Source organism: Neophocaena asiaeorientalis, unplaced genomic scaffold, assembly GCF_003031525.2.
Source record: "Neophocaena asiaeorientalis asiaeorientalis breed wild unplaced genomic scaffold, Neophocaena_asiaeorientalis_V1.1 scaffold134, whole genome shotgun sequence".
Taxonomy (NCBI): Eukaryota; Metazoa; Chordata; class Mammalia; order Artiodactyla; family Phocoenidae; genus Neophocaena; species Neophocaena asiaeorientalis.
The window spans coordinates 10,719,791-10,746,865 of record NW_020185339.1 but is presented as its reverse complement, the minus strand read 5'-3'; the positions used below and the strand labels follow the sequence as shown (position 1 = coordinate 10,746,865).

The window sequence follows — 27,075 nt, the reverse complement described above, 5'->3', positions numbered from 1 at the left end:
AAAAAAAAAAAAAAAAAAAAAAAAAAACAGGTGTGCTAGTGCTATAAAATTTTTTTTTCCCTTTGCTGTATGGTGTAACTACACACTGTTTCACATAATTGTATAGCAACTACCACAATTCATTTTTAACACAACAAATAATTAAAACAGTCTAGAAGAAAGATACTAGAGAAATTTAGTTTCACTGTCCTTTAAAATGGCTCAGTGACTATAGAAAAACTTCTTTTCAGATCCTTCATCTACAAAATCAGAATTCACTGCTGAACACCATACTGATTCTACAGGTATTTTGTAAAGATAAATAAGAAAATCTGTGAAGTATTTTAAATTATTAGAAGAAAGTCTCCAGAATTATTTAATGTAAAATTTTATAATACTTCTGACAACTGCATGTGTTTACTTATTTGCATTATATTACAATTGTATATATATTTTTACTTTTCCTTTGAAATCTTTAATACAATGAAAGTAGAACATTATACATAAGAACCTGAATAGTTGTTTGCTTCTCTTCACTTCCATGGTTCTCTGTCCCTGCTCTGATGAATCACCATCCCTATGGAGAGAACTTCTTTGAAGAGCCATTGTAAATTTGGTCCACATTGATTTTCTCAATGATTAGACTTAGTTGCTGTATCTCCCCACTGGACTGCAAGCTTCTTGAGAGAAGAGACCATGTCTCTTTTGCTTACCTTTGGACAGTCAGCACATGACCATTAATATATGCTCATTAAATAGTAGCTAACTAACTAAATATCCCATTGATGACGTCATTTAACTGTCTTTGATGTTCTAATTCTGAGTTGCACAGCTATCAGACACAGTCAGTTTGAACTTATCTAAAGTGTCCTACCATTATGACTCCTTTCCAAAGAATATTCTGTCCTAATAATGGCATATATCTGACATCAGTGCCACCTCTCCTACCCCTAGCAGCACAGATGGCATTTCACAGATCATGGCACTTTCTCCTGACAAGTGCAGATGTGGTCTCAAGTTTTCTCCTGACATGTCCTCTAAGAAGCCACTCTCAGGGGCTTTCCTGGTGGCGCAGTGGTTGAGAGTCCGCCTGCAGATGCAGGGGACACGGGTTCGTGCCCCGGACCGGGAAGATCCCCCATGCCGCGGCGCGGCTGGGCCCGTGAGCCATGGCCGCTGAGCCTGCGCGTCCGGAGCCTGTGCTCCGCAACGGGAGAGGCGGAGCACCAAAAAAAAAAAAAAAAAAAAAAAAAAAAAAAAAGAAGCCACTCTCAGTTGTCAGATTAATTGCCATCCCTGTTACTGTGAGAAAGTGAGATGACCAATGGGGTGATGGTGTCTGCCTTTAGTATTTTCCCCCTTCTATGATCAAAACACAGTTGACCCTTGAACTATAAGGTGGTTAGGGGAACCGACCCCTTGCACAGTTGAGAATCCATGTATAACTTTGGACTCCCCAGAACTTAACTACTAAGAGCCTACTGTTGACCCAGAAGCCTTACTGATAACAGTCAATTAACACATATTTGGTATGTTATATGCATATCTACATATATTTTATGCATTCATGACATGTCTAACCTTTTAAAAAGTTTTTTGATATTTCTAGACTACGTGGTTCATGTTTTTTTTTCAAATTGTTGCAATCTCCAAAAAATTTTCCAGTGTACTTATTGAAAACATTTCGTATATAAGTGGATCTGTGCAGTTCAAGCCCATGTTGTTCAAGGATCGACTGGACTTAAAATCCTATGAAAAGATAAAACAAGCATACTTTAAATATAGAGGGTCCATGAAACTACAGAGTAAAGGCCACTGGGTCAAACAGAAGCCCCCTAGGAATACCTATTTTGGGCATTTAAGTTTTCTATGGGATCAAAAATATGTAGCTCCTAAACCTTAGCTCATTGCTGCTGTGTATTCCCACGGTAGTGGGGCCATAAGATCATTTTTTCCAAGGCCAGCTTCTTCTGTTTCATATTGGCTGACTACTATAGTTATGTCTGTCTGATCAGTACTAAGTTCATGGACAGTTCAGGGAAATAAAAAGAGGAACACTCGATTAAAGGATGGAGAATGACGGCTGAGTAGTTGGTATGTATTTTCAAGGGAAGCAAAAAATGTCAAGGAGTTAAACTGAGTGAAGATTAAAAACAAAACCTTTTCATTATTTTCTTTTCAAAATAATTAGTGACTAGATGAGAACAATTTAGGCAAATTAGTTTGCTGCACCAGCCTCTCAGGGTTAATATGACGTATAGATAATGATAAACTATTACCCCTGGAAGGAACTCTGAACTGAGACCCAGAGAAGTTTACAGACTCTCCCAAGTTGACAGTCGTTACTGAGAAAGCTGAGTCTCACATCCCTGTGTGCCAGTTCCTAGTATAATGTCCTTTCTACTGGACCTTAATGTGCAGTTTGGTTTATATTGGTTGTAGGGAGAAGCTACGCAGAGGGAGAGATAAAGCCTGGTTAGCAATTTACATTTCCAGAGCTGGGCTCTTATTGTGGAATGTCAGAAGAGCAAGTGAGCAGGTGTAATAAAATTATATTTCATTGCTTTTGAGTGATAACTCTGTTTTTGAAGATGTAGTTTCTATGTTATGATTAAGTAGAACTAGTTGCTCTAAAAGAAGAAAGCAACTGTGATTCTTTTCACAGTAATAAAATGAATTATTGCACAGCCAACTCTTGATTAACAACAAAGGAATTATCCAGTTTGTGAAATATTTTGGACTTCCCCCAACCCCAACCCCATCCTTCAGCTTGGTCTCGCTTGTTCCAACTGGGCACTGGAGTGAGACAGGTACAGATAAGGTGAATGATTGTTCATTACTAAGAATGTGACTACAATTGGCTTTATTTGGTAACTAAATGACTTGTTCAATAGAATGTTAGGACCAATTGAATAAATCTCTCCATTTCTCTGCATCCCTCCTGCCATCTCTTCAGTCCAAACCACCATCAACTTTCACTACAGTAGTCTAACGTATTTCCTTTGTTTGATCCTAGTCTCTCCTCATCTATCATCTGTACTGCAGCTAGCGTCATCAATTAAAACTTAATTCTGATTATGTCATTCTGTGGCTTAAAATCTGTGACTTGCCTATGCCTACAGGAGTGAATTAGTATTCTACCATTTGGTTTACAGGCCCGTCTTTAATTTGGTTTGAGGTTTCTCTTTATGTATCCAGGCTTACCTATCACTATGTATCTCTTCACTTTTCTAATTTTATTTCTCTTGGACGTCTTCACAAGCGTCCCCCTATATCTCAGTTCACCTGGTATAGGTCACTGACGTAATCTTTCTGACATGCAAAAGTAACTTTATCATTTTCTAGCTTAATATCCCCCCATGAATTACCACCAGTATTATAATTAAGTCCTACTATTTACTGTTGCCTTTAAAATCACTTATCATTTGGTTAACATTGTTGCCTTAGCACAATGACACTTTTGTATGGTTAGAACTAATAGATAAAAATCTTTGCCCTCATGCAACTTACATTCTTAGGAAAAAGGCAGTCAGAAGCAAAATGAATAAGTAAAGCATATCTTTTGTTAAATGGTGATAAATGTATGGGAAACAATAAAGCAAGGAAGGAGAATAGAGAGTCCTGGGTGGGAGGGAGGACAGCTCAGAAAGCAAAGATATTTGGAAGAGTATATCTAAAGGAAGAGAGGGCATGAGCCGTGGAGATATCTAGGGGAAAACTCAAAGCCTTGAAGAGAGAATCTCTCTGGCATGTTTGAGGAATGCCAAGGAAGCTAGTGTATAATTGGCATAAGGTTAGTATGGAGCAAAATGGTAGGAAATGAGACAAGAAGTAAAGGGGATTAGGTTTTTATAGGGATTTGGGAGTCCTTGTAAAAACTTGGACTTTTACTCTAAATGACATGGGAAGCCACTAGAAGACAAAAAGAAGAGTGGTATGATTTGATATTTATTTATTTATTTTTGGCTATGTTGGGTCTTCATTGCTGCGCGTGGGCTATCTCTAGTTGTGGTGAGCGGGGGCTACTCTTCGTTGTGGTGCCTTCTCTTGTTGCGGAGCACGGGCTCTAAGCGTGCAGGCTTCGGTAGTTGTGGTGCGCGGGCTCAGTAGTTGTGGCTCGTGGGCTCTAGAGCGCAGGCTTTGTAGTTGTGGCGCACGGGCTTAGTTGCTCTGCGGCATGTGGGATCTTCCTGGGCCAAGGCTCAAACCCGTGTCCCCTGCATTGGCAGGCGGATTCTTAACCACTGTGCCACCAGGGAAGTCCCTGATATTTATTTTAATTGGAACTTTGCTGTTGTTGTTATGTAGAAAAGAGGCTGAATGGAGTAGGGGATGAGGCATCAGTAGGAAATTAGAGCACTCATCCAGGCAAGAAATGAAGGAAGCTTGGACCAGGATGGTGGTGGTGGGGTTGTGAGAAGTGATTGGATTCTGGGTATATTTTTAAGGTAGATCCAAAAGGATGTGATGACCAGTTGAACCTGGGAGTGTGAGAGAAAGAGGGAAAACAAGGATGGTTTTGAGGTATTGGGCTTGGGCAGCTGGATGGAAAGGCTTCAGGAGGAGCAGGTGTGTATGTGTGTGAGTGTGTGTTTGTGAGACAGAGAGACAGAGAGAGAGAGAGAGATTGAGTATTTGGATTTTAGATGTGTTAATTTTGAGAAGCTTATTAGATATCCAAGTGGAGGTGTCCAGTGGGCAGTTGGAAGTCTGGAATTATGGGGTAGGTCTTCAGCATCCAAATAATATTTATAACCATGGGACTCAATATTGTCTTTAAGGGACTGAGTGTAGACCAAGAAGTGATGTCTATGGATTAAAATCAGGCATCCTCCAACATTAAGAAGTGAGAGGGATGAGGGAGAGGATGAGGATGAATCAGCCAGGAGGCTGAGAAGGAGTGGTCAACCAGATAGAAGCCAAGTGCAGGAAGTGTTTGAAAGAGGGGAAATGATCAACTGTGTCAAATGCTGCCGATAGGTTAAGCATATTGAAGACTGGGAGCTGACGGTTGGATGTGGCATCCTGGGGCCATAAGTGATGCTGATGAGAGCAGTTTTGGTGGAGCAGTGGGGATGAAAGCCTTGTTGCGGTGACTTCAAGAGAGACCAGAAACAGGGAGCATAAATGGGCAAGCACCCTACTTCTACCTGTTGTCTCAGGGTGTTAAGTGCTCCTGTTTATTTTGAAAGTATTCTAGTTTGCATGTTAACTTACATGTTAATTCTAACTATATAGGAAACTCTTTCAAGGACCGTTGCTGGAAACCATAGCTGGAGGAACTGTGGTCAACAAAGATTTTTCTTAAACATAGGAAACGATACAGAGTATGTGTTTGCTGATGAAAAGGATCCAGTATGGAAGCATAAATTGGTGATATGGGAGATAAAGGGGAGAATTTTGAGAATAATGTCTTCGAAAAGGCAGGAGGGGTAGAATGTGGAGGGTTTGGCCGTGGGTAGGAGCTCAGTCCTTTGTAATGGGAGTTCATTCCATTATATTGCAGGGGTCCATTGTAATGGGAGGGAAGGCAAAATGCAGTTACATTTCTCACATTGTATTTTGCTGTTGATTTATTTGTTTGTTTCTCCACATATTGCGAGCTTCTTAAGAGCAGTAAGAGTAAATATTTTGTTTACTTTCTGGCAGAAATTTTTATTGTTCTATTTCTACTCTCTAGTACAATGCCTGGCACACAGCAGGCGTGTAATAAATGTTTAAATGAGTAAATGACTCTGTACGTTTTATCTTCTCACTCAGATTGGATCATTTCCATCAAATCTTGACAACCAGGTTGATTTAATTGTGCTTCTCTTGTCTGGGCCTACAGATAGCTTGACTAACAGGTAGAGCTGATTGACAGGAATGGCTGTGTTTCTACTAAAATCAGTGATGCTCCTTTTAAGTAAAATCAGTGACCTTTTGCTGCATTATTTTGCAGTGGTCCTGGTTATGGTTTTAACATGAATTTACTATTTACTTCACCTTGAACCTTCTGAAAACTATCTGTTCTCCTCAGTATCCGCTTGGCACTCATGGCTTACCATTCATATGGCATGCATCATTATCTGTTATTATTATCTAATTTACCTTTATTAATGGGAAGCTCTTTGAGAATGGGGATTACATTCTCATTGCTTTTTGTTCCCAATAATGCTTTGTACCATCTGTGGTTAGAGAACATGTCTTCTTCATCACTTAAAAATGCTTAGTCCAGGCCCTGGTGCAAAGCAGATGCCAAATAAGTATTTGTTGAATGAGTGAATGCAGGAATGAATGATTCTTGTCTGTGGTGTATGCTATTGGTGCACAGACCAGATCTCCTCTCCTGTTTGGTGTGCTTATCACTCAGCTCTCGCTCTTTCGCTTCTAACAGTTCACACCTGACCTCTTCTCCCAAGGACTCTCCTTGGACCACAGGAGCTGCATCATCCAGATCCTTCAAGAACAAGTGCCTGGGATTTTATGCCTTCTCCTGGGTAACCAGTATCCAATGACTGAGATGCAGGAATATGGAAGCTCTCTTACTTCAAGGCAGCACAAACTCACCAGTGCCATTTACACTCTAGAGCTCCCTGTAGGATCAGGCCGAGGCCAGGACTTCACTTGAAATTACACCCTTGCTTGGCTTTTTATGCTGCCTTATATTGCTTTCCTTGCTCCCTTGTAGGTTTCTCCTTGAGAACACTTCCTTGATAAATCACCTGTACACTCATACTTTCCTTAGGGTCTGTGTTTTGGGAACTTAAGACATTGCATGTTTATAAGCAGTTGACGTCAGAGGTAGGGGGTCCTAACCGCTGTCTCTCTGAGAGTGGTAGTTTCTGCTGTTGCAGGTGGTGTTTCCTGACAGTTTTTGGGTTTATAGTCCTGCCAACCCAAACTGTAGGCAACTGTGAACTACATTTGATATTTCATTTGGTTGTAAGATGGGAAGTCGTTTCACAATTTCAGTAAATAATTGTTACTGAATTTAGTAAACATCTTATTGAATTACAGGTCTTTCTAACAAAGTCAGAATGTGTTTTCCTTGACTTTTTGCTCTTTTTGATTATACACATCTCTGTTGTCTTTCCTTAAGCAAGAATAATAAAGAGTTAATTGTATAATCCATTTTTATGTGATTGGGTACAGCTCTCTTTTGTCTTCCTGTGGAATATAAAGATCCATTTCTAAACACCAAGTAAACCATTTACTTTTTTAGTGATTTGCAAAGAACACAACCTCTGTTATCTGTAAAATGGGATTGGAAGTAATGTGTTTTAGAACTGAAAAGCACTTTAGCAACCAGCTGGTGGCTAATACCTTCATTTTATAAATGAGAACACTTGAGACCCAAAGAGGTTAAGTAATTTGTTCAATATCTCCCAGCTTGGTTAGTGGCAGAGCAAGAGTAAAACCCACCTCCCGGGCTCTCCGCTGCTCCACAAAATACATATTTCTTATTCACAGAATTGATATGAGGATTAGGGACCACATCTGTGAAAAACAGATTTAGCCTTTGGAAAGAAAGATGCCAGATAGCTTTATGAAAGCTTTAAGAAAACTAATCTCATTTTAACCTTTTCTGTACAGTTGTTAGTTTTGTTCAGTTTTATGTTCTTTGCCTCAGGCTCCTTTTTGGCCAAGGACTAGATAATATACAATGCTTGATTTGAAAATCAATATTAAGTATCCAGATTGTGTTAGAAATATGACTTACTTCAGCTGGTTTTGAAGCCGGCAACGGTTGCAGACAGCCTTCCAAAATGGCAATCATTTATGTACATGAAAAGTTTTCTATCCTACTTTGCATATTGGGAATAAGGACAATTGGATAGTTGCTTCCAAAGAAAAGAAGAAGCGTAAATTTTTTTTTTTGTTCAGCCTGGTAATACTTCCAAAGCTTGCTGCAGTGTAACTTTAACAAACCATGACTTTTCTCTCCTGCCAAGCCACCATATCCCTCCTGCTTTCAGCATAGTCAGGAAACCGTTATACTAATCCACCGTACCTTCCTATCTCTAGCAAGCACATGTAAGTGATAACTTTGAATATTTATTTTGATGCAATATAAATCTTCTCTGTGTCAACTTGTAAAGCTGGGAAACTGTGACTTGCTCGACTTGGTTACTTTAATTGTTTAAGTTTGGTTCTTTCAGCCACAGCATGCTTTGATATATGAACAAGAATGCTGCTTAATATTCGTAGTATTCAAAGTGATTTGTATAGGCTCATATATGCAGGGAAGATAAAATTGGAGGATCAAAAGGCTAAAGTAACTTTTCTATATATTTTTAATTAGGTACGCTTATATGCAAGACCTGATGCTATCAGAAGAGGATCCGGGGACTACGCTCTCCACATAACAAAGAGATTAATAGAATTTTATGAAGACTACTTCCAAGTGCCCTATTCCTTGCCAAAACTAGGTAAGAATTTCCTTGGTTATTTTATTGTAAGGGCTCCTTGAAGGTGGAATTTCTTCTTCATGCATTTATTTGAGACATCCAGAAACATGGAAAATTCTAAGGGTTATATTTTTAGAGAAGATGAGCACAGAAAACAGTTTCTTCTGAAGAGGTAAAATAAAATTCAGTGTTTTTAAGTCTTGCCAAAAAATGCTCATAGGAATTAAGAAAGGCATTATGTGAGTTTAAGATTCCGAAAGATAACTCAAATAGCTAATTTGTTGGATAATCACTATGGAGGGGTGCTTGCCAACGTCTTGTTTAATCTTCACAACTGCTCTGTGGGTGGGTACTGTTAGAACATTTTCCACATGAGGGAATTGAGACCTGGGAGTCTTTCATTTACTCAGACAGCCAGTAAGAAAAGGAGTTGGGATTTCAAGGTAGGTCTTGATGACTCCCAGAACTATACAATATTTTACACTAAGAAGACACTCATTGATTAGATTCCGTTTCCTAATTCTCACATGTTAGCCCTGAATGTATTAGTCATCCATTAGATTATTTTTGTTCAGTCATATTTTGAGTACACAGTTACAGTAAATAGAATAAAAACAAGAGAGGAGGAAAATTGCAATGATGGAGATTGTGTTCGCCATGAATATGTTTGCATTTCTTTCTTTTACAAAGTGAGTAGGTTCAATAATTATTTGTTGAATGAGTACATGAATGAATTTTGTTATCCTAATTTGCATGAAGCTGCTGCTTTTACAGGGAGTGAACTGTGATGTTCCAGGAAGTTAGAAAGGGTATATACATACCCATTAGAAATGCTGAAGCTATTTTGTCTTCTCAGAAAACCTGTTTGGAAATATTAATATCACAGCCGTTTTCTGTTCTTCACCCCTCCTCCCCGCTCCATTTTCCTTCTCAGGAGTGTTGTTAATCAGCATCCACATAAAAGTTATCACTCATTGACAAAAATAAAGTGCTTACCTGGTCAAAAGTATTAGCATTTGAACCGCAGGCTCTTGTCTCTGGAGATGGGCCTATTTCACTAAAGTACCTGCCTGCTGTGTAGCTTTATTGGTCTTATAATCAGTGATTCAGAAAGTAGATAGAGTAGTTGATATTGTTATCAGTGGGTGTAGCATACAGTTTTAATGAGTGATATTACAAAATTCTGAGGTCTTTTGAAACATGTGCTCTTAGAATCCCTAAGATTTTCTTTCAACTTTCTAAACAAAATTTTATTTCAAATGGGATCTGTGTTTTGTTTTGTTCTTCCTTCTTTATTTTCCCCTCTATATCAACTTCCCTATTAGAATCTGTTACACTGAAATCTCCCTGGTAGGCACCCAAGGCAGAAAGGAAGACCTGACTTCATTTGCATGGGGGTGACACTGTTCTCTACACCAGGTAAAACAGGCTGGGAACTTCTCAGCTTGACCCTAATGTAAAATTCACGAGTGCTTATGTTGCACGTTCAGCAAGAGAAATAAAATGTGAATCTTTTTCCCCTTCAGACCAGTAATTAGTAGAGGAACTCAATTTATAACTTCAGGGGGTTCCATGTAACTGTCAGCTTGCAGCAGGAAGCATTTCTGTTCCTCTCTTTCACTCACAATTGAACTATGCAGTCTTTCATCTGTAGAAAAGAGCTTTGTTCACTCTTACTATTACTTGTTAAGCTACCTTTTGGTGTATATAATTGAATGATTTGACTAATCCCAGCACACTCCTTTTTATGTATCTAGGGGGATTTCCACATCCCCTGCACTTTGTAAAATTTCTCTTGAAGTTCTACTTATTTAATATACCTTTAAATATTTAGAGCTATATGTTAATGGATTTATAAATATACTTTCTAAATGCTCCCTACATAAAAATTCCAAAGCACAGAAGCATTTTGACAAATCCTTACTTTCTACTGTATGTTACAAATTATATTTTAAATGAATTCTATGGACATTAACTCAGTCTTTGTAAATGATGAATGTAGATGTATCCTAGATATCAGCTGCATCTGCCTTGACTTTTTAGATCTAAGATGGTTTCCAAGACACCTATTCTTCCCTCCCTTCCACCCCTCCTTCCTCCTCTCCCTCCCTCCCTCCTTCCTTCTTCCTTCCCTCCTTCCTCCCTTCCTTCCTTCTTCCTTCCCTCTTTCCTCCCTTCCTTCCTTCCCTCATTTATTTAATAACCATTTATTGAGTACCTCACATATGCACTTGTCTATGTCATTGGGAGGCAGCTGCAAATAAAAGAAGGCAAAAATCACTTCCCACCTGGGGCTTAACATTCTATTAGGTAGAGCCAGACATTTAAGCAATTAGGGATACATATAGCATGTCAGATGGAGATAAGTGCCATTAAAAATAAAGCTAGAATGGAGGGATAGGAAGTGTGGGGAGCACATGGGGCATGGGGAAAAGGCTGAATGTTTTAAATGCGTGAATATGGAAAGCTTTATTGGGAAGCTGACTTTTGGGCAAAGAACTTAAGGGAGTGAAGGAGTAAGCCAAGTGGATATCATGGGACACGGACTCTAGGCAGAGGGAACACAGTGCCCAGACTCTGAGATGGGAACTTTGTTCATGTATTTGAGAAATAGCAAAGAGGCAAATAGGGCTGGAGCAGAGTGAGTAAACGGGTGAGAAATAGGAGATGAGGTCAAGGGTTAGTGGGTAAGTGACAGATCCTGTAGAGCCAGCAGGCTGTGGTAAGGACTTTGGTTTTTTTATTTGTTTGTTTTTTTGTGGGGGGTACGATGGAGATCTATTGGTCAGTTTTGAGCAGAGGTATTACATAATCTGGCTTTTGTTATAAAAGGGTCACTCTTGTCACTAGGTTGAATACACTGTAGGGCAGTGGTTCTCCACTGAGGGGTGATTCTGTCCCTCAGAGGCACTTGGTAATATCTGGAGGCATTTTGTTTTTCACAACTCAAGGGGGACTGGTGGAGTGTGTACTATTGCCAGGGATGCTGCTAAACATCCTACAATGCACATGACAGCCTCCTACAACAAAGAGTTATCTAGCCCAAGATATTAATAATGCTGAGGTTGAGAGATCCTGTTGTAGGGGAAAGGGCAGAGGCATGAAAACCAGTTAAGAGGCTATGGCAAAATTCAGGGAAAATCTGATATTGCTTGGACTAGGATATTACGTGTGAGGTAGTCAGAAGTGGTCTAATTCTAGGCATATATTGAAAGTAGAGGCAGCAAATTTGCTGATGAACTGGATGTGGGATTTGGGGGAAAGAGACGTACCACAAGTGATTCCAAGGTTTTGTGCCTAAGAACTAGAAGGATGGAATTGCCATTTGCTGAGAGAGAAGGATTATGGGAAGATATCATTTTAAAGACTGATACATCTATTAAACATTTAGGTGGCAACTTGATGTCTGTAAGAAACTCAGGTAGACAGTTCAATTTACAAATATGGAGTTTGGCTGAGTAATCCAGCTAGAGATATACATTTGCTGGCATTTTATGAGGTATAAAGCTATGAGGCTGGACGGGATCACCAAGGCTGTGAGAGCAGGTAGAAAAGAGAATAGGAGGGACTTCCTGGGTGGTGCAGTGGTTAAGAATCCGCCTGCCAATGCAGGGGACACAGGTTTGATCCCTGGTCCGGGAAGATCCCACATGCCGCAGAGCAACTAAGCCCATGTGCCACAACTACTGAGCCTGCGCTCTAGAGCCTGTGAGCCACAACTACTGAGCCTGTGCGCCACAACTACTGAAGCCTGTGTGCCTAGAGCCTAGAAAAAAAAAAAAAAAAAAAAAAAAAAAAAAAAAAGAGAATAGAAACCGTTTAGCAGTTAGAGAGATTAGGAGCTGGTAAAGGCTACTGAGAAGCAAGTGATTAAGGCACTAAAGAAATAGGTATATTAGACGTTCTGAGCATTTGGTGAAGAAAGTATTTCACAGAAAAGCAGATGATAAATTGTGGTAAGTCGAGATAGATGAGGGCTGAGAATTGATCATTCATTGAGGCTACCGTGTGACCTGGGCAAGAGCAGTTTCAGGTCAAAAACCTGATGGGTGTGTTCAAGAGCAAATGGGGTGGATGCTGCAACTAGAGACAGTGAGTACAGATCACAGATCGGCATTTCTGAAAATTCCCTATGGGGAGGGTTCTGGAAATAAGGGAAGGAGAAATATTTGTGTTCTAAAAATGCTCACTTCTTGAGAAGAACTGTTTCTGTGAACAGATCACATCCTTACCTCACAGGTTGTCCCTGTCCCAGATGTCAAGGGAGTTGTGGAACTTGCCTCTTTTTTTTGACTTGCATTAGAAAACCCCAAACAGACCTCCACCAGTTGATCTGACTCTACTGGTGCTTTGGGGGGATGTGCGCATATGTAAATGTCAGGGCATTACATTGCAAAAACCCCAAACAAACCCTTACAATGTAATATTGAATCCTTCTTTTCTTAAAAATCACTTTGCTGTTCTGTCATAAACTCAGCAATATCTGCTCTCTTTCCCAATGTTTTTCTTTCATTTCTAATGCTGAATAGTCTTAACTTTCTCTGCCATTGTATCATCTTACGCTAGCTCAGCCCTAAGGATTTGAGTTTCCGCTCCAAGTAGTGTATCAGAGTAGTTCCCTAAGAGGAATTCTGATGCTTGCAGGTGGGACAATATTGATTCTCCTTGTTGCATAAAGATATTCCTTTAACATTTTAAAGCCCAAATAGGCAGGAGGGTATGCTGTGTAAGGATTTGTTTTTAAATCTCTCCATTAGGTAATTAAAACTATTAGTAGGAGGTTTGTAGAGATTTTCTCTTTCTTGTTGTTAAGTTGTAATGTGAGGTACAGAATCTACTTGATACAGTACAGCAAGCCTTTCTATAGCTCTGTGCCCTATTTTCATGAGAACTGTCTGAGACATGGAGGTTTACTTTAAAAGAAGGTTGTTATAGACTTATAATTAACTTACCTTTCCTCTTATCCCCAAAACTTACTGACCACAACTACAAAAACAAATGGGTTTGTGTTTACTAAATGTGGGCCACTCTTAAGGGCTTCGTACATTCTAACCCATTTAATCTTTTTTTTTGTGTGTGGTACGCGGGCCTCTCACTGTTGTGGCCTCTCCCGCTGCGGAGCACAGGCTCCGGACGCTCAGGCCCAGCCCACGGGCCCAGCCGCTCCACGGCATGTGGGATCTTCCCGGACTGGGGCACGAACCCGTGTCCCCCACATCGGCAGGCGGACTCTCAACCACTGCGCCACCAGGGAAGCCCCATTTAATCTTTATTACAGCATTTTGAGGTAGTGGCTGTTATTTTCGCATTTTCTAGGTGACGAAATTTCGGCACTAAGTAATGTACTCAGATCACACAGCAGGAATTAGTGGATTTATAATTCAAACCCAGGTTCTCTGGCTCCAGATTCTTGGGATTCTGATGAAACAGATTCCAGAAACTTTGAGAATTCAGAGATTAAAATATGGGTCACCTTAATAAGCTAGGTAATCTGATTCCTAGAGGAATAATGTAGTAACTATTTTTGTTAAATTTCATATTGATGTTAAAAAGTAATATATGGTCCTTATAGAAAATTTTTTAAAAAAATAAATAAGCACATATCTTATAACTCATAATTTCATCAATCAGAAGATATATTTGAGTATTTTAAATGTTTTTTCATGATAGTTTTTTTTTATAAGTCAATTAGGTGGCAGATAAAGTGACTCAGATTTGTATTGGAATATTTTGTTATTCATCCTGTTTAGATTTCAATTAATTATAATAGTTTTCAGTTTTCTTTTGCTGCTACTTTGTAAATCAATACGTTTCATAAAGGAGTTTGCTTGATTGCTTCTTTTCAGGTCACCATGCTTTTATGAAGAGTTTGTTACTTCCTTGGCACAGTGCTGTAATTGTAGAGGGAGCACAGGTATTTTGTAACAAGAATTTATGGCTTCAAGGAGGTTGTGATTTCGTTAAGGAGAGAATATGATATTTACAGGAATTAATGGATTAGGGACTCACACTATATCGAAGGTAATCAAGCTCCAAAATTTTGTGGGGCAAAAATGTAGAACCATGTAGTTAAGAATGTGGGATCATTGCACGATGCTGTAGGCATGAAAGGGACATAAAAAGAAGGCTTATCTTTACTAAAGTCCTGAAAAAAGAAACAAATGTAATCAGACGTGGAAAAGAAAGGGGAGAAATTATTTTGAGAATTGTGTGGTGGGCAAAGCCATGGATACCTTAGGCTCTATGTATCATGTTGTTGGAGTCTGTTTTTCTATAATGGAACAGATAAGCTATGGGATAAATTGCCCTGTTGAAGTTCATGAATAAGAGAGGCTAGCTTGAATGACTGAGTTTTGTTTAAGCTATAACAGATAGATCCATTTCTTTATTGTGGTGATGATGATGGAGGTGATGATGATGTTGATGGTGATGATGATTTGCTATTTGCAAGTAGTAAAGCTTTGGAGTTTCTTCCTTCATAAAATATTTGTATTGACTGCTATACATTTCACTCTGTGTGGTTATGTATCTTTTTTCTTTAAGTAATGGGAATATTTGTTGTTTTTGATTTGAGATGATAATCGTATAATACTATTCTCATTTTAATTATACATCTCATACTTGAGTTATTATTTGAGGCTTAATTGTTTTAAATGATGACTTTTCTTTCCTTCCTTTTGATTAGGTAAATATTGAGTACTATATATATGTTTTGTTGTTAGCCTCAAGTTAGCACTGCTTTTTAAAATAAAATCTCTAGAAGCTCTTTATATAGTCTGGTCTAATTAGGTATAATGTCTGTTCACTCCCAAGATGCTTCCTTCAACCAGAATCCCTAAAAATATTTGAATATACACTGGAGCTATTTAATGATGTGGTTTCTTGGTGGAGACTAACATAAGGATCTCTAGTTAACTAGTAGGTTAACAGTACTAGTGCATTTCTTAGGAAATCAGATGAGGCAGTTCTTTGCCTTCTGGTTTACCAGGTACTGGTTTTTTCAAATAAGTTTTTTCAAATGACTATCCTTTTCCCCCTCTTTGGAATCAAATAACTATAGTCTCCCAATTTTATGACGGCAATTTATTTCTGAAAAACCCTTCATGTGGTGATTTTCTCATCAACCCAATAGTTATCATGTCTTTTAATGGAAAATATTTTTTATATGTTCCTAACCTTCACTCTGATAACCATTTGTGCTGAAACACCACCAAAGAGACACAGTTACTTCAATATTTAACAAGTATTTTAACACAATTTAGCAAGGCATTTCCCCCTTCATTAATTATTCTATAATATGGCCATTTAACTGTTCTTGTTAAGCTGTTTTGCAGCTATTACATGCTATACGCTTCCAAGATTGTACTAGCAAACAAAACATATATATGATGCTCAATGTTTATAATATTCAGTTACTAATACAAAAAAAGAAATAAACAAATCAATGAAAGCAATGCCTTTTAGTGGGAATGATGCATAAGATTATTACTGCTATAAACTAGCAAACCACAAGTACACTGGGTGGAGAATTTTATGCAACACAAACCAGCTATAGAACTGAATTAACTAATTCAACAGCATTTATTGAGTAGTTACTATGTATATTGTACTCAGCAACAGTGGCCTCTTCTGCTAGAAGCTTACAGTCTAGTTAAAGAGCAGTTTTTTATTATTTAGCTAGTTTGCCAGTATTGTTACTTGTTCAGTTTGTTTACTGCCCTCCTCCCTCCTTCTCTGGTTTTAAGAATTTCAGAGCTTCACAACTTTGGATTTACTCCTAAGTATATTTTCACTAATTCAGTCAGGGTTTTGTGAAATATTGTTTATCCTGAAAATGAATGCAACTTTAGAAAGTGCTTAACTTAATCAGGGCTTATTTATAGATGCCTCCAAGGCATTGTTTTACATATTCCAACAGAGGTATTTGGCCCTTACAACTTTACCATTAAGCTAGGAAATAACTACTTTCAACATTTTCTTATGTAGTCATTGCACGAGTCTTGTGCCATACGCTCGGCTCTCTTTCCTATTAATATGGGTCGAGTGGTGTTGGTCCGGTAATGGACACCTCCTCCTCTTGTGCACCTGATCCCATCCTCTCTCACCTGCTCAAGGACATCCCTTTAGCAATTCTCTCTTCTCTTTCCTGGATCTTCAGTTCTCCATCTTTGTTGGGTCTTTCCCCATCAGCATTAAAAACATAGTGCTATTTCTCTCAGCCTAACCACACACAGGCACACTGACTGCAGCTACTATACCATTCTCTCCTTTATTTTACAGCTCAACTGCTTGAAAGGGTTGTCCGTCTCCACTGACTCCAATTTCTTGCTTTCCCTTGTCTCTTGAGTGCACTCTACATCAGTCTTTCGCCCCCAACACTACACTAGAACTGCTCTTGTTGAGTTCAATAATGCTTCTACATTACTAAATCCAATGGCCAATTCTCAGTCTTCGTCTTGAGCTGTCAACAGCCTCTGACAAAGTTGTTCTCTCCAAATCCTTGACACACATTTTTCACTTGTCTTTCAAGGCAACACATTTTCCTGTTTGGGGGGTTTGTCTTTCTTTACTGGACATTCTTTCTGAGTCCAGGTTTTCCTCCTCTTCCCCTCTCTAGCTGCTTAATGCTGGAGTGCCCCAGGACTCTGGTTTTGCATCTCTTCCCTTTGATACCTATGTTGGTGGTGACCTCATCCAGCCTCATGGCTTAAATGCCATCTGCTGATGCTGGATTCCCAAATTTACATCTCCAGCCTGGTTCTTACGCCTCAACTCCAAACTTCTACATTCTACTGACTATTTGATAGCTTCACTTGGATGCCTAATGAATATCTCAAATTAACATGTTCATGTTTAGCTTGAGATATTAAACCACTATCTTGCTCCTTCCATATTTTTCCCCATCTCAGTAAACGGGAGCTTCATCCCTTCAAAAGTTGTTCAGGTAAAAAAATTCTTAGACTTGTAGTGTTTTTCTCTCATGTTACCCATCTAAACCATCAACAAATCCTTTTGGTTCCACATTCTGAACGTATTTGGAGTCTGATCACTTCTCTGCATTTCCAAAGCTACTACTCTCATTCTTGCCTGGGTGAAGAGTTCAGCCTCACTGAAATGTGAAGTTAAAGTGGGATGAGCACGGGAGATACTTGAATTTACTGAGTTCTTGGGAAGGATATTGGACTTACCTGGTGATGTCGCACTCCTGCTCAAATGTTCCAATGGCTTCTCATTAATAATAGAGTAGAATCCAGAATTCTTCTTTGGCCTGCAAGACCCTTGAGAATCTGGCCACTTGCTGCTACTCCAACTTTATCTCCTACTTCTCTCCTTCTCACTCTCTCTGTTTCAGCGGCAGTGCCGTCCTTGTTTTTTCTCCAACATACCAAGCATGTGCCAGCCTTGGGTCTTTGCATTCATTCTTCCCTCAGCCCAGAACACTTTTCCTTCAGATATGTGCATGACTGAAATATCACCTTTTCCAGTGAGGTCTTCTTTGATCCCCCTACTTAAATTGCAGCCTTGCCAATCACTTCCCATCTCTCTTCCCTGATTTACTTTTCTCCATAGCACTTTCTATTATCTTCCTTAATATGTATCTTATTTATGTTTTATTTTATTTATTATCTGTCTCCAAGCTACCTCTCCTCCTTTGCCAAATGTGAATGTTCTATGAGAACAGACATGTTTTTGTCTGTTTGTCTTCTGCTCTATTCTCTCTGCCTAGAACAGTACTTGGCCCAAGGTAGGCAATCAATAAATTATTGTTGAATGAATGAGTGATCGCTGACTTCTTTCTCTTTTAACTATCTTTACCACACTAGGAAGGTGAAAAAGGCAAAGCTTTGGCTACTTTGTGAATGAAATAAAATATGATTTCTTTTTAACAGAATAAACAAAGAAATAATGGTGATGTTCATTTAAACTACCAAGGAAACTCTTTTTTTGGTAAATACAAGTGAAAGAGGTGAAAGTTGAATTAGTTATAGTTGCAGCCGCTTTCCGATTAGAATTTATGTAAAGGAAATATTTGGTGAAAAATGGGTGAGTTGATACCAAGAAGAGGTATTGAGCTTTTGGTTTATTATCTTGGCGACTCCAGACTGAGGCTATTAAGAGGCCATACTTTGTACCTGGGATGATTTTGCAATCTGAAAATGAAATAAGTATCTAGTTGTCTATGATCTCTTGTTGTTCTTGGAAATGAAAATAACCTTTACTCATGGATTTGATAACGTTGTTAAATACCTGTTATATACTAGATACTGTTCTATTAGATACTGAAGAATCTGCAGGTAACCAAAGAGACAACAATCCCCATCCTCACTGGGCTTATATTTTAATAGGGCGGAGAGGCAGACAATAAAATAATGTATGTATGTAATGTTAGAAAGTGATAAGTACTCTAGAGAAAATACAGCAGAGAAGCAAGTGTCAGAAGTATTGGTGGGGGGAGGGGTTGAAGTTTTAAACAGGTTGGATGGTCAGGGAATGCCTTGCTGAAAATGGTGACATTTGATTCAAAATCTGAAAGAGTGTGGGAACTCTAAGGACGAGGGTATCTGACTTGTTGAAGAACCAGTGTGCCTGATGCAGAGTGAATGAGACAGAGTGGGGTGAGATGTAGTCTGAGAAGTAACTGTGCCAGGTGGTGAAGGATCTTGTTGGTTAGCCATTGAATGACATTCACTTTTATTTTGAGCAAAGGCATTGCTCTAGCGGCTTGGGCTGCCATAACAAAATCCATAGACTGGGTGGCTTTAACAACAGAATTTTATTTTCTTACAGTTCTGGAGGCTGGAAGTCTGAGATCAGAGTGCCAGTATGGTTGAGTTCTGGTGAGAGCTCTCTTCCTGGTTTGCAGATGTCCACCTTCTTGGTATGTTTTCATGGCATGGCAGAGGGAGACAAAGCAAGCTCTCTGGTGCTTATTCTTATGAGAATACTAATCTCATCATGAGAGCCCTATTCTTTTGACCTCTTCTAAACATGAATACCTGCTTCTAAAGGTTCCATCTCCGAATACCATCACATTGGGAGTTAGGGCTTCAATGAATGAACTTTGGGGGATATAATTCATTCCATAGCAGGACTTATATTTTTTAAGGGATCACATTGGCTGTTTCATGAAGAACAGGTTGTTGGGAGAAGGGGAGTCAAACCCAAAGCATAGATAAGCTATTATATTAATCCGAGAAATTAATACTGTGTCGGACCAGAGTCATAGCAGTGGAGGTGGTGAGAAATGGGCAGATTCTGAATATTTTGAAGGGAGGATCAACAGAGTTTACTACTTTACAGTAGGACTTCAAATGAAGTTTTGATGTCAGTTTCAGCTACAGTTTAGAAAATTGTGACAAGTTTGAAAAACTATGAGGTTTCTTTTCTCCCCCCTGTGGCTTATTTTTTCTGTGTAGCTACAATGAAAGGGAACAATGTTTTTATGCCTCCTTCTCTTTTTCTTGGTCATTTGAAATTAACATAGCAAGATAAATAATTTGTATTTTCTGTGCTTTCTAGATGGAGCAGCTGTATTTAGAACAAAATTGTGGTTGTAATAATCCTCTTCTGAGAGTGAGTTACTTCCTTCACTGGCCATTGGTCAGTCTGGAATTAATTATAGCCAAATTGCTATCCAAAGCCCTAGAGAAAGGGAGGACCATTTCATTAAAGTCTAGGCTGGGGATTACTGCTGACAGAAGCACTGCCAATCAGGCAGTTTTAAAAGAAAGGTGACTTATGCCATAAACTTGAGAGCTAAAATAGCTTACATTGAGATCAGAAGGTTTTTCCAAATAGCTTCATTTCAAGAAACTGAGGGATAGTTATGTAAAGTAAGGTTAAGTATCTAAAAGTCAATTAAGACAAAATGCTCTTAGGAGAGAAAGAGTCAAAATACATTTTTTTTTCTTTTCTTTGTTCCAGTATAATTGTGATAGTGTTCCTTATCCAATTCAGAACTTTTCAGATGTTTCCACTGTAAAGATTTGCCATGATTACTTATTGATTATCATTTCTAAGGTTTAGGAATTCTAAGTGGTAATCATAATCAGGGCATCCCTTTGCCTTTGACATTAAAGTCTTTTGATCTTATCAGATAATAAAGGATAATAAACATCCTTGCTGTAAACCATAGAATATCTACTTATAATTTTGTAAGGTGAGAAGCAGATGTGCTATTGTAACCTGAGTGAGGTGTACGTATTTTGTTCACTCCCTTGTCAAATATAGGAGACAAATCCTCAGCAAACCTTATAAAATTCAACTTGGATGGATATTGGGAGATTATTACCAAGTAAAAAGAATGTTAGAAAAAAAATTCTAGCTAATGTAGAAGTGATATAATCATTTGAATGAAGTTTATCACTGATTCACTTTGTTACACAGCAGAAACCAACACCCCATTGTGAAGCAATTATACTCCAATAAAGATGTCAAAAAAAAAAGCTGAAAAAAAATGCCATTCTCATTAAAAAAAGAATCAGCTATTTTAAAACGTTTTAACATTACGACTTTATCTACCATGACACTGGGGGATCTAGGATTGAGACTAAAACTTTTTGAGATTTCAAATGTAAAATGGACTACTGGTCCATCTTTTAGTCTCGAGATTTTTCATTCCTGTCTCTGAGAATTTTGATGCTGCTGCTTATGGACTTTGAAATGTAAAACAGACTGAACTGTAAAACAAACTTTAGTAAGGGAGGTTGCAATATACAAGCAGAGCAAATCCAGTATGGTAGTTGTAAGTGAAGCCTTTAGGGCGTTTAAGCTTTTTAAAGGGTAATTTTGAGAGACGATGAGTCCCAAATGCCATTTTTCAGTTGGAGGAATTTCAATGGTTTATAACTTAGATTTATTCTTTATTGGCTTTATTATTTTTCCTTGTGGGTTCTATATTCGTATGGGAAATAATTCATGAGTGACCTAGAGAGTGTCTTCATTAGTATAAAATAGGATGGTTTTAGCTTTTAAATAGTTTAGCAATTCTTTTTATTTTACAGACAAAAATATTCACTAAGCTGTAAAATAATTGGTAGGTTGATAGCGTTTAGGATCATTTAGCTTCTTAAGTACATTGAGATATAACCTGTTAATTTTTATTAATACTAATAAGCCAGCTGGTAAATGCTATGAAACTTGACGAGCAAAATTCCTCTCCTGGGCAAAACCAATAGTCCATGTCTGTAGCAGAAATTTGGATATACCCCAAATCATGAATTCTTATTGCTATGGACTGAATTGTATCTCCCCCAAATTCATATGTTGAAGATTTAATTCTCCTTGTGTCTATATTTGGTGACAGGAGGTAATTAAGAGGTAATTGAGGTTAAATGAGGTCATAAGGGTAGAGTCCTAATCCATTAGCTTTGGTGTTTTATAAGAAGAGGAAGAGAGAGAGATCTCTATCTTCCACATGAGGACACAGCGAAAGGTGGGTGTCGACAAGCCAAGAAGAAAGGAAGAGAGCTCTCGCTAGAACCTAACCATGCTGGCAACCTGAACTCAGATCTATAGCTTCCAGAACTGTGAGAAAATGAATTTTTGTTGTTTAACTCACACAGTCTATGGTATTTTGTTATGGCAGCCCAAGCTAACACTTACGTGCATGGGCTTGAGTCATTTACAGCACTGTTTGTTAGGCTGAGGTGGGGATGACAAAAAAAAGACTGTAGCAACCACTTGAATTATGCAGGCCTTTCCATTACCATTCTATTTTGCTTCAATTACTTTGACTACTTAAGAAGAAATTATTGCTTTACCTTTTAAAGTATCGTTACTTTGCCTCTCCCTCTTATCTGTAGTGAAAAAAATCTGTGATTAGAAAGAATTTTAATCATGTAAAGAAGTCTCCATAATCAATATCATAGTGGTCAGCAAACTTTCTCTGTAAAGGATCGGGTAGAAAATATTTTCAGCTTTGTGAACCATATGCCGTCTTGGCTGCAACTTTTCAACTCTTGCAAGACAGTGGCAACCATAGACAGCATATAAATTAATAAATATGGCTATGTCCCAATAAAATGTTACTTACAAAAAGATATGGCTGGCCAGATTTGGCCCATAGGCTGCAGTTTGTTGAATCCTATGTTACTCGATAACTTCATTGTTCAACAATGTAAAAATTACAAATCCCTCAAACCTTATTAGGGATTTGGTTTTTTCTAGATTTTTTATAAATGCTTAAGAATTAAACTGAATTGGTACATTCAAAATACTTAGTACACTTTGTTCTTCTTAAAGGCATTTGTTTTGATCCTAAGTTTATGAAGAATATATACGTTAATGGAATTTAAATTTGTATTAATAAATAATAATTATATACTATATTATTTAGACACTATATATCAATTTATTAATATATACCTTTAAAAACTAAATATGGTATATTGTATACAACTTATTTATTTAGATATACTGATTACATACATATTCACATCTTATATATCACACACTATATTCATATCCTGTATTCACATGAAGGCTATTATATCAAATACCCGTTATAATTTATTTCACATTGTCACCGAAAATGAGTAATGTCTGGAAACCTTGATTTTGTCAGGATTAAGATGTCCATTTTTTTCTGCAACCTCTATTTTCAAATTAAGAAAGGAGCTAGTAGAGAATGGCTGAGGTTGAGAAGAGGAGAGTTGTGAGATAATTGTCTTAGAGGGTGGGAGAGCAAAATCATAACAGAAATACAGTATGATTGCTGCACAGCAGAGGGGCCCACTTAACTATATGGTCATAAATTTAAAACTTATACCATTAGTAAGTCAGTGCAGGCACAGGATAGGCATAGAATAGTGTGGAGGTTTTGCTGAGTGAGAATGATGGAGAGAGGGCCAAGTAGTTGAAGATAAAAGGAAGGGAATTATTAAATAATTACAGTGATGCCTATATCATCTAACCTGGGTGAAATGGGGACCTAGGATATGAGAGGAGGAGTGGCTGTGAAAATGTGTCGAATTGATAGGTTGGAGATCCCAGAGAGGAGGTTGAAGTATTGTTGAAGCAGAAGAAGTGGTGGAACAAGGCTGTACAGATAGGATGTTACAAACAAGAAGTGGACTGCTTGACACGAAGACCTTTCCGGGTGGTACAGTTATTGGGAATGACAATGTCCAGCGTATGACTGTGGTCTGGATGTGGTCAATGGAAAAGAACACTAGAACTAAGGAGATCAGGGCCTCTCAAGCGTTTTGAAGGATTATCCATGTGGGCATTGAGACATGCAAGAAGGATGATGGAAGAGTGATGGAAACAAAGTCAGTGTTTCCTGATCATCAATGAGGCAGCATTTAATGAAATGCGATGCCTGGGAGGCAACAGCAGATGAATTCGGGAAACAGGCGGTATCACTTACTCAAAGCTGGGATTTTTAGGAAGGTCGTGTAAGTAGCTTTAAACAAGGATGACACTTCCAGGCTTGTATGTTGTGGGGTGTGAAAGAAAAATCACCCCCATTTGAGAGAGTGTCCTTCAAGATATAGCCAAGTTTCAATTAGAGCTAAAACACTCAGGAAGGAAACAAAGAAACAAAACAAAACACTCAGAAAAGAAATTAAGGAGATAGGAGAATTTGCTAATGACGCCTAGGGAGTTCCGGAGGGTAGAATGAAAGAGCTTGGAACAGATGTGAATTTGAATCGGATTAGGGAACGTACACATATAAATATGGCAAAGACTCAAGTTGTTGCGAGATGCCCTGGATGCTTGGGATTGTGATGGTTGAATAGGCTTCATTGTCTATTAAGAAAAGCCAATAATCAAATTTAATTATGACTTCCTTCTCTGTACAATTTTTTTCTTAGGAAATTTGTTATTCCTAAGAAAAGGAAGAGTTGTGTTGGGAAATGAGAGGGGTAAAAGTCACAAATACATGCTGCTCTGTGGATTTCCTTTAAATCCTGTTGAAAGTGGCATGTTTAGAATCTACCTGTTATCTGAGCTATGAGTCAGATTGCTCAGTGTTCAGAATTTGAGAACTCAGGAAATGTTGTCTTGCCTCATTTATTAGACACTGGTGACTATGAACACATTTAAGTTTAGCACATTAATAAGGTAGGCCTGAAAATAGTTCATCTTAACATTTCTAAGTCTAGGCAGTTAATTGTCTAAACTAGTATTTCTTAAATTTTGCCACCTTCAGAGCACAAATGGGTAGCGTATACCTAAGCACATTCACACAGGCCAGATGAATTACTAATTGTCATCCCAACCCATTCATTCTCTCCCAGTGAAGCACTGCAGAAAGCAAATGTATGGGAATTGTATCAATATATTAACCCTGGTTCAAACAGAGAAAAGACTTATTAATAGTAAGCTTTAACACTTTCATGAAATTTGTAGTAACAACTTTGTAATACTTGTGACACATTTCACATCTGAGCTCAACAATCTGAGATTCACTGTCTAGGCTCAGTACAAAAAACATGTCAACTATAACACAGCACTATATTGTTAGAAATAAATCAACCACTGTCTAAGAAAGAGGATCAGCATATTTCCTTTTCTGTAATCATTTATTTGTAGTTTTTTTCATCTCTTATCTTCAGTGACTGATATGTTTGACAACAGATACACAAAATCTGACACTGTCAGAGCAGACCCTCAATTTTGCTATTTGCTAGGTTTAAAAATGTGACAGATTCTGAAACATGAGATGTGTTCCCTGCAATTGACTGTTTGCTTAAGCGCTCTCCTTCCCCACCGTTTCCTCGCTCCCCCTTTCCTTCTCGGGAATAACTGTATCGCAATATGAGGGCCACCTTCTTGCGGCCCAAGTTCTGAAAAATGTGGGCCGTGTAGGCATGAGGCTTACTAAGTCACCTCTGACCTTCTGTGAGCTCTAACTTATTTGACATTTGTGATGTTAAACAGGTAAACATTCCCACCATAGAACCCTTGTTTCCACCACCAAGCCTGCTCCATCTTCCATCTTCATTTTAACAAATGGAGCCCCGGGTAGAGGGATACTTAGGTAAGCTATTGAAGAGTCAGTCTTGATCCTGTCTTCTGTATAGCCTTCATGCAACTCATCAGCAAGTCCTCTAGGCTTCTACCTTCGACATGTATACTGTGTTTTACTCATTCTCCCTATTTCTACTGCGACTCCCTAGCCCACGTCACCATCTTCTTTCTCCTATATTATTGAACAGGCCTCTAAACTACTCTCTCTCTTGCAACTTTTTTGCAACCTTCCCTGCTGCCCGATTCTGTTGTCTAAACAACCAAGAGTGAGCTTTTAAAAATATAAATCACATTTACATCAGTCTCTCCCGGTATGACCAGGCCACCTAAGATGGCTATTCTCTTGCTCTCTGTACATCTCCTACTCGACCAGTCCCTGCTTCACCTACACCGTACTCATATGACTGACCTTCCCTCTTAATCATGGAGCCTAACCAGTAAATGCTTATGTACTTTACCATGGCTCCAAGTAGTGATTGCTCTAATCTTTAGATCAGAAGGGCTCCACTGTGATAGTTTATCAAAGGGGAAGACATATGCCCAGTGAAGGTCGTTAGCCTGAGGGGCTAGAAGGGACATGCCTCTCTGCTGGTTCACCTGGTAACTGATGAGCTAACCTGAGGTCAGTTCCCCCTATAACTGGTAGCTCCCTCTCCTGCCCCAGAGGGAAGACTGCTGCCATGTCCTGCCTGCAGTCTGCCGTCCACGATGGGGTGTCACTCCAAGACCTTCTTTCTTCAGACGTGTAAGATCCCCCACCTATTAAATCATTGATGTCTCTGTTACTGACTGCAGGGCTCTTTCTTCAGTATTAGTGCTGGGCAAGTACACGGCTTGCAGGCCCGTGCCGTGCAACCTAACGTTCCCTCTGTTGCTTTCCATCAAATTTAGAACAAGTCCTTATGTCAGCCTATGAGGCCCTCCATGATCTGACTCCTGGTTACCTTTCTGACCGAACCCGCCATTGGCTTTGTGCTTATTCCTCTCTATTTATATGATTTTTTTTAATGCTTACTTGAATACACCAGTCTCATTTCGTCGTTTAAATTATTGCTCCTTCAGTCTGAAATGCTTTTTCACTAGTGACATATTTAGGGAGTATGTTCAAATGCCACCTCCTATCAGAGATAGACATTCGCTGATGATCTTATCAAAAGTAACTACCCATTAGATCCTATCTCCTTGTCCCTCTTTATTTTTCTTTATAGCATGTATATATGCATTGTATTGTATATTTTGCCATTTATATAATAATGTCTACTTATTCAACTGGAAATTTCCTAAGGGCAAGAATTTTATCTTGTTAACCATGTATGATTTCTCAGTGCCTGATGTAAGAGAACAAAACTTGCCACCCCCAAATATGTCTCTTTGTCTTGAGGATTATTTGGGGCTGATTGTTTTTAAAAAACAAAAAGCTCAGGATGAGCTTTTACCTCCTCCCCTTTACTGCCTAAACGAATTTAGATAAAGGGCCTGTTCCAGGAAGAGGCACTATCACCATAAATAACTAAAGTATAATATGAGCTAGGTGTGGTAGACCGGGGGAAACTTAGCTATGCCTCTTTGATCAAAGTCCTCTCTGGGTCCTCTTGACTTTGCATGGCCCAGCAAATATGTATTTACTAGCAAACTTTTGTTCACCAAACATTTGCTCTTGTTCATCTTCCTGTAAGTTGCCTTTCTTTCTTTTGAAGTCCCCCCTACCCTCTTCTCCTTCTCTCAGATG

General features: G+C 38.6%; 1 protein-coding gene across 1 annotated transcript in view; it reads left to right on the top strand.

Moving 5' to 3' along the window:
- Positions 1-27,075, top strand: part of TRHDE (thyrotropin releasing hormone degrading enzyme) — a 384,497-nt gene that overhangs the window by 110,896 nt on the left and 246,526 nt on the right. The window contains exon 3 of the mRNA XM_024736370.1: positions 8,264-8,390. Coding sequence (XP_024592138.1) covers positions 8,264-8,390 — 127 coding nt within the window. The remainder of the gene's footprint in view (positions 1-8,263; positions 8,391-27,075) is intronic.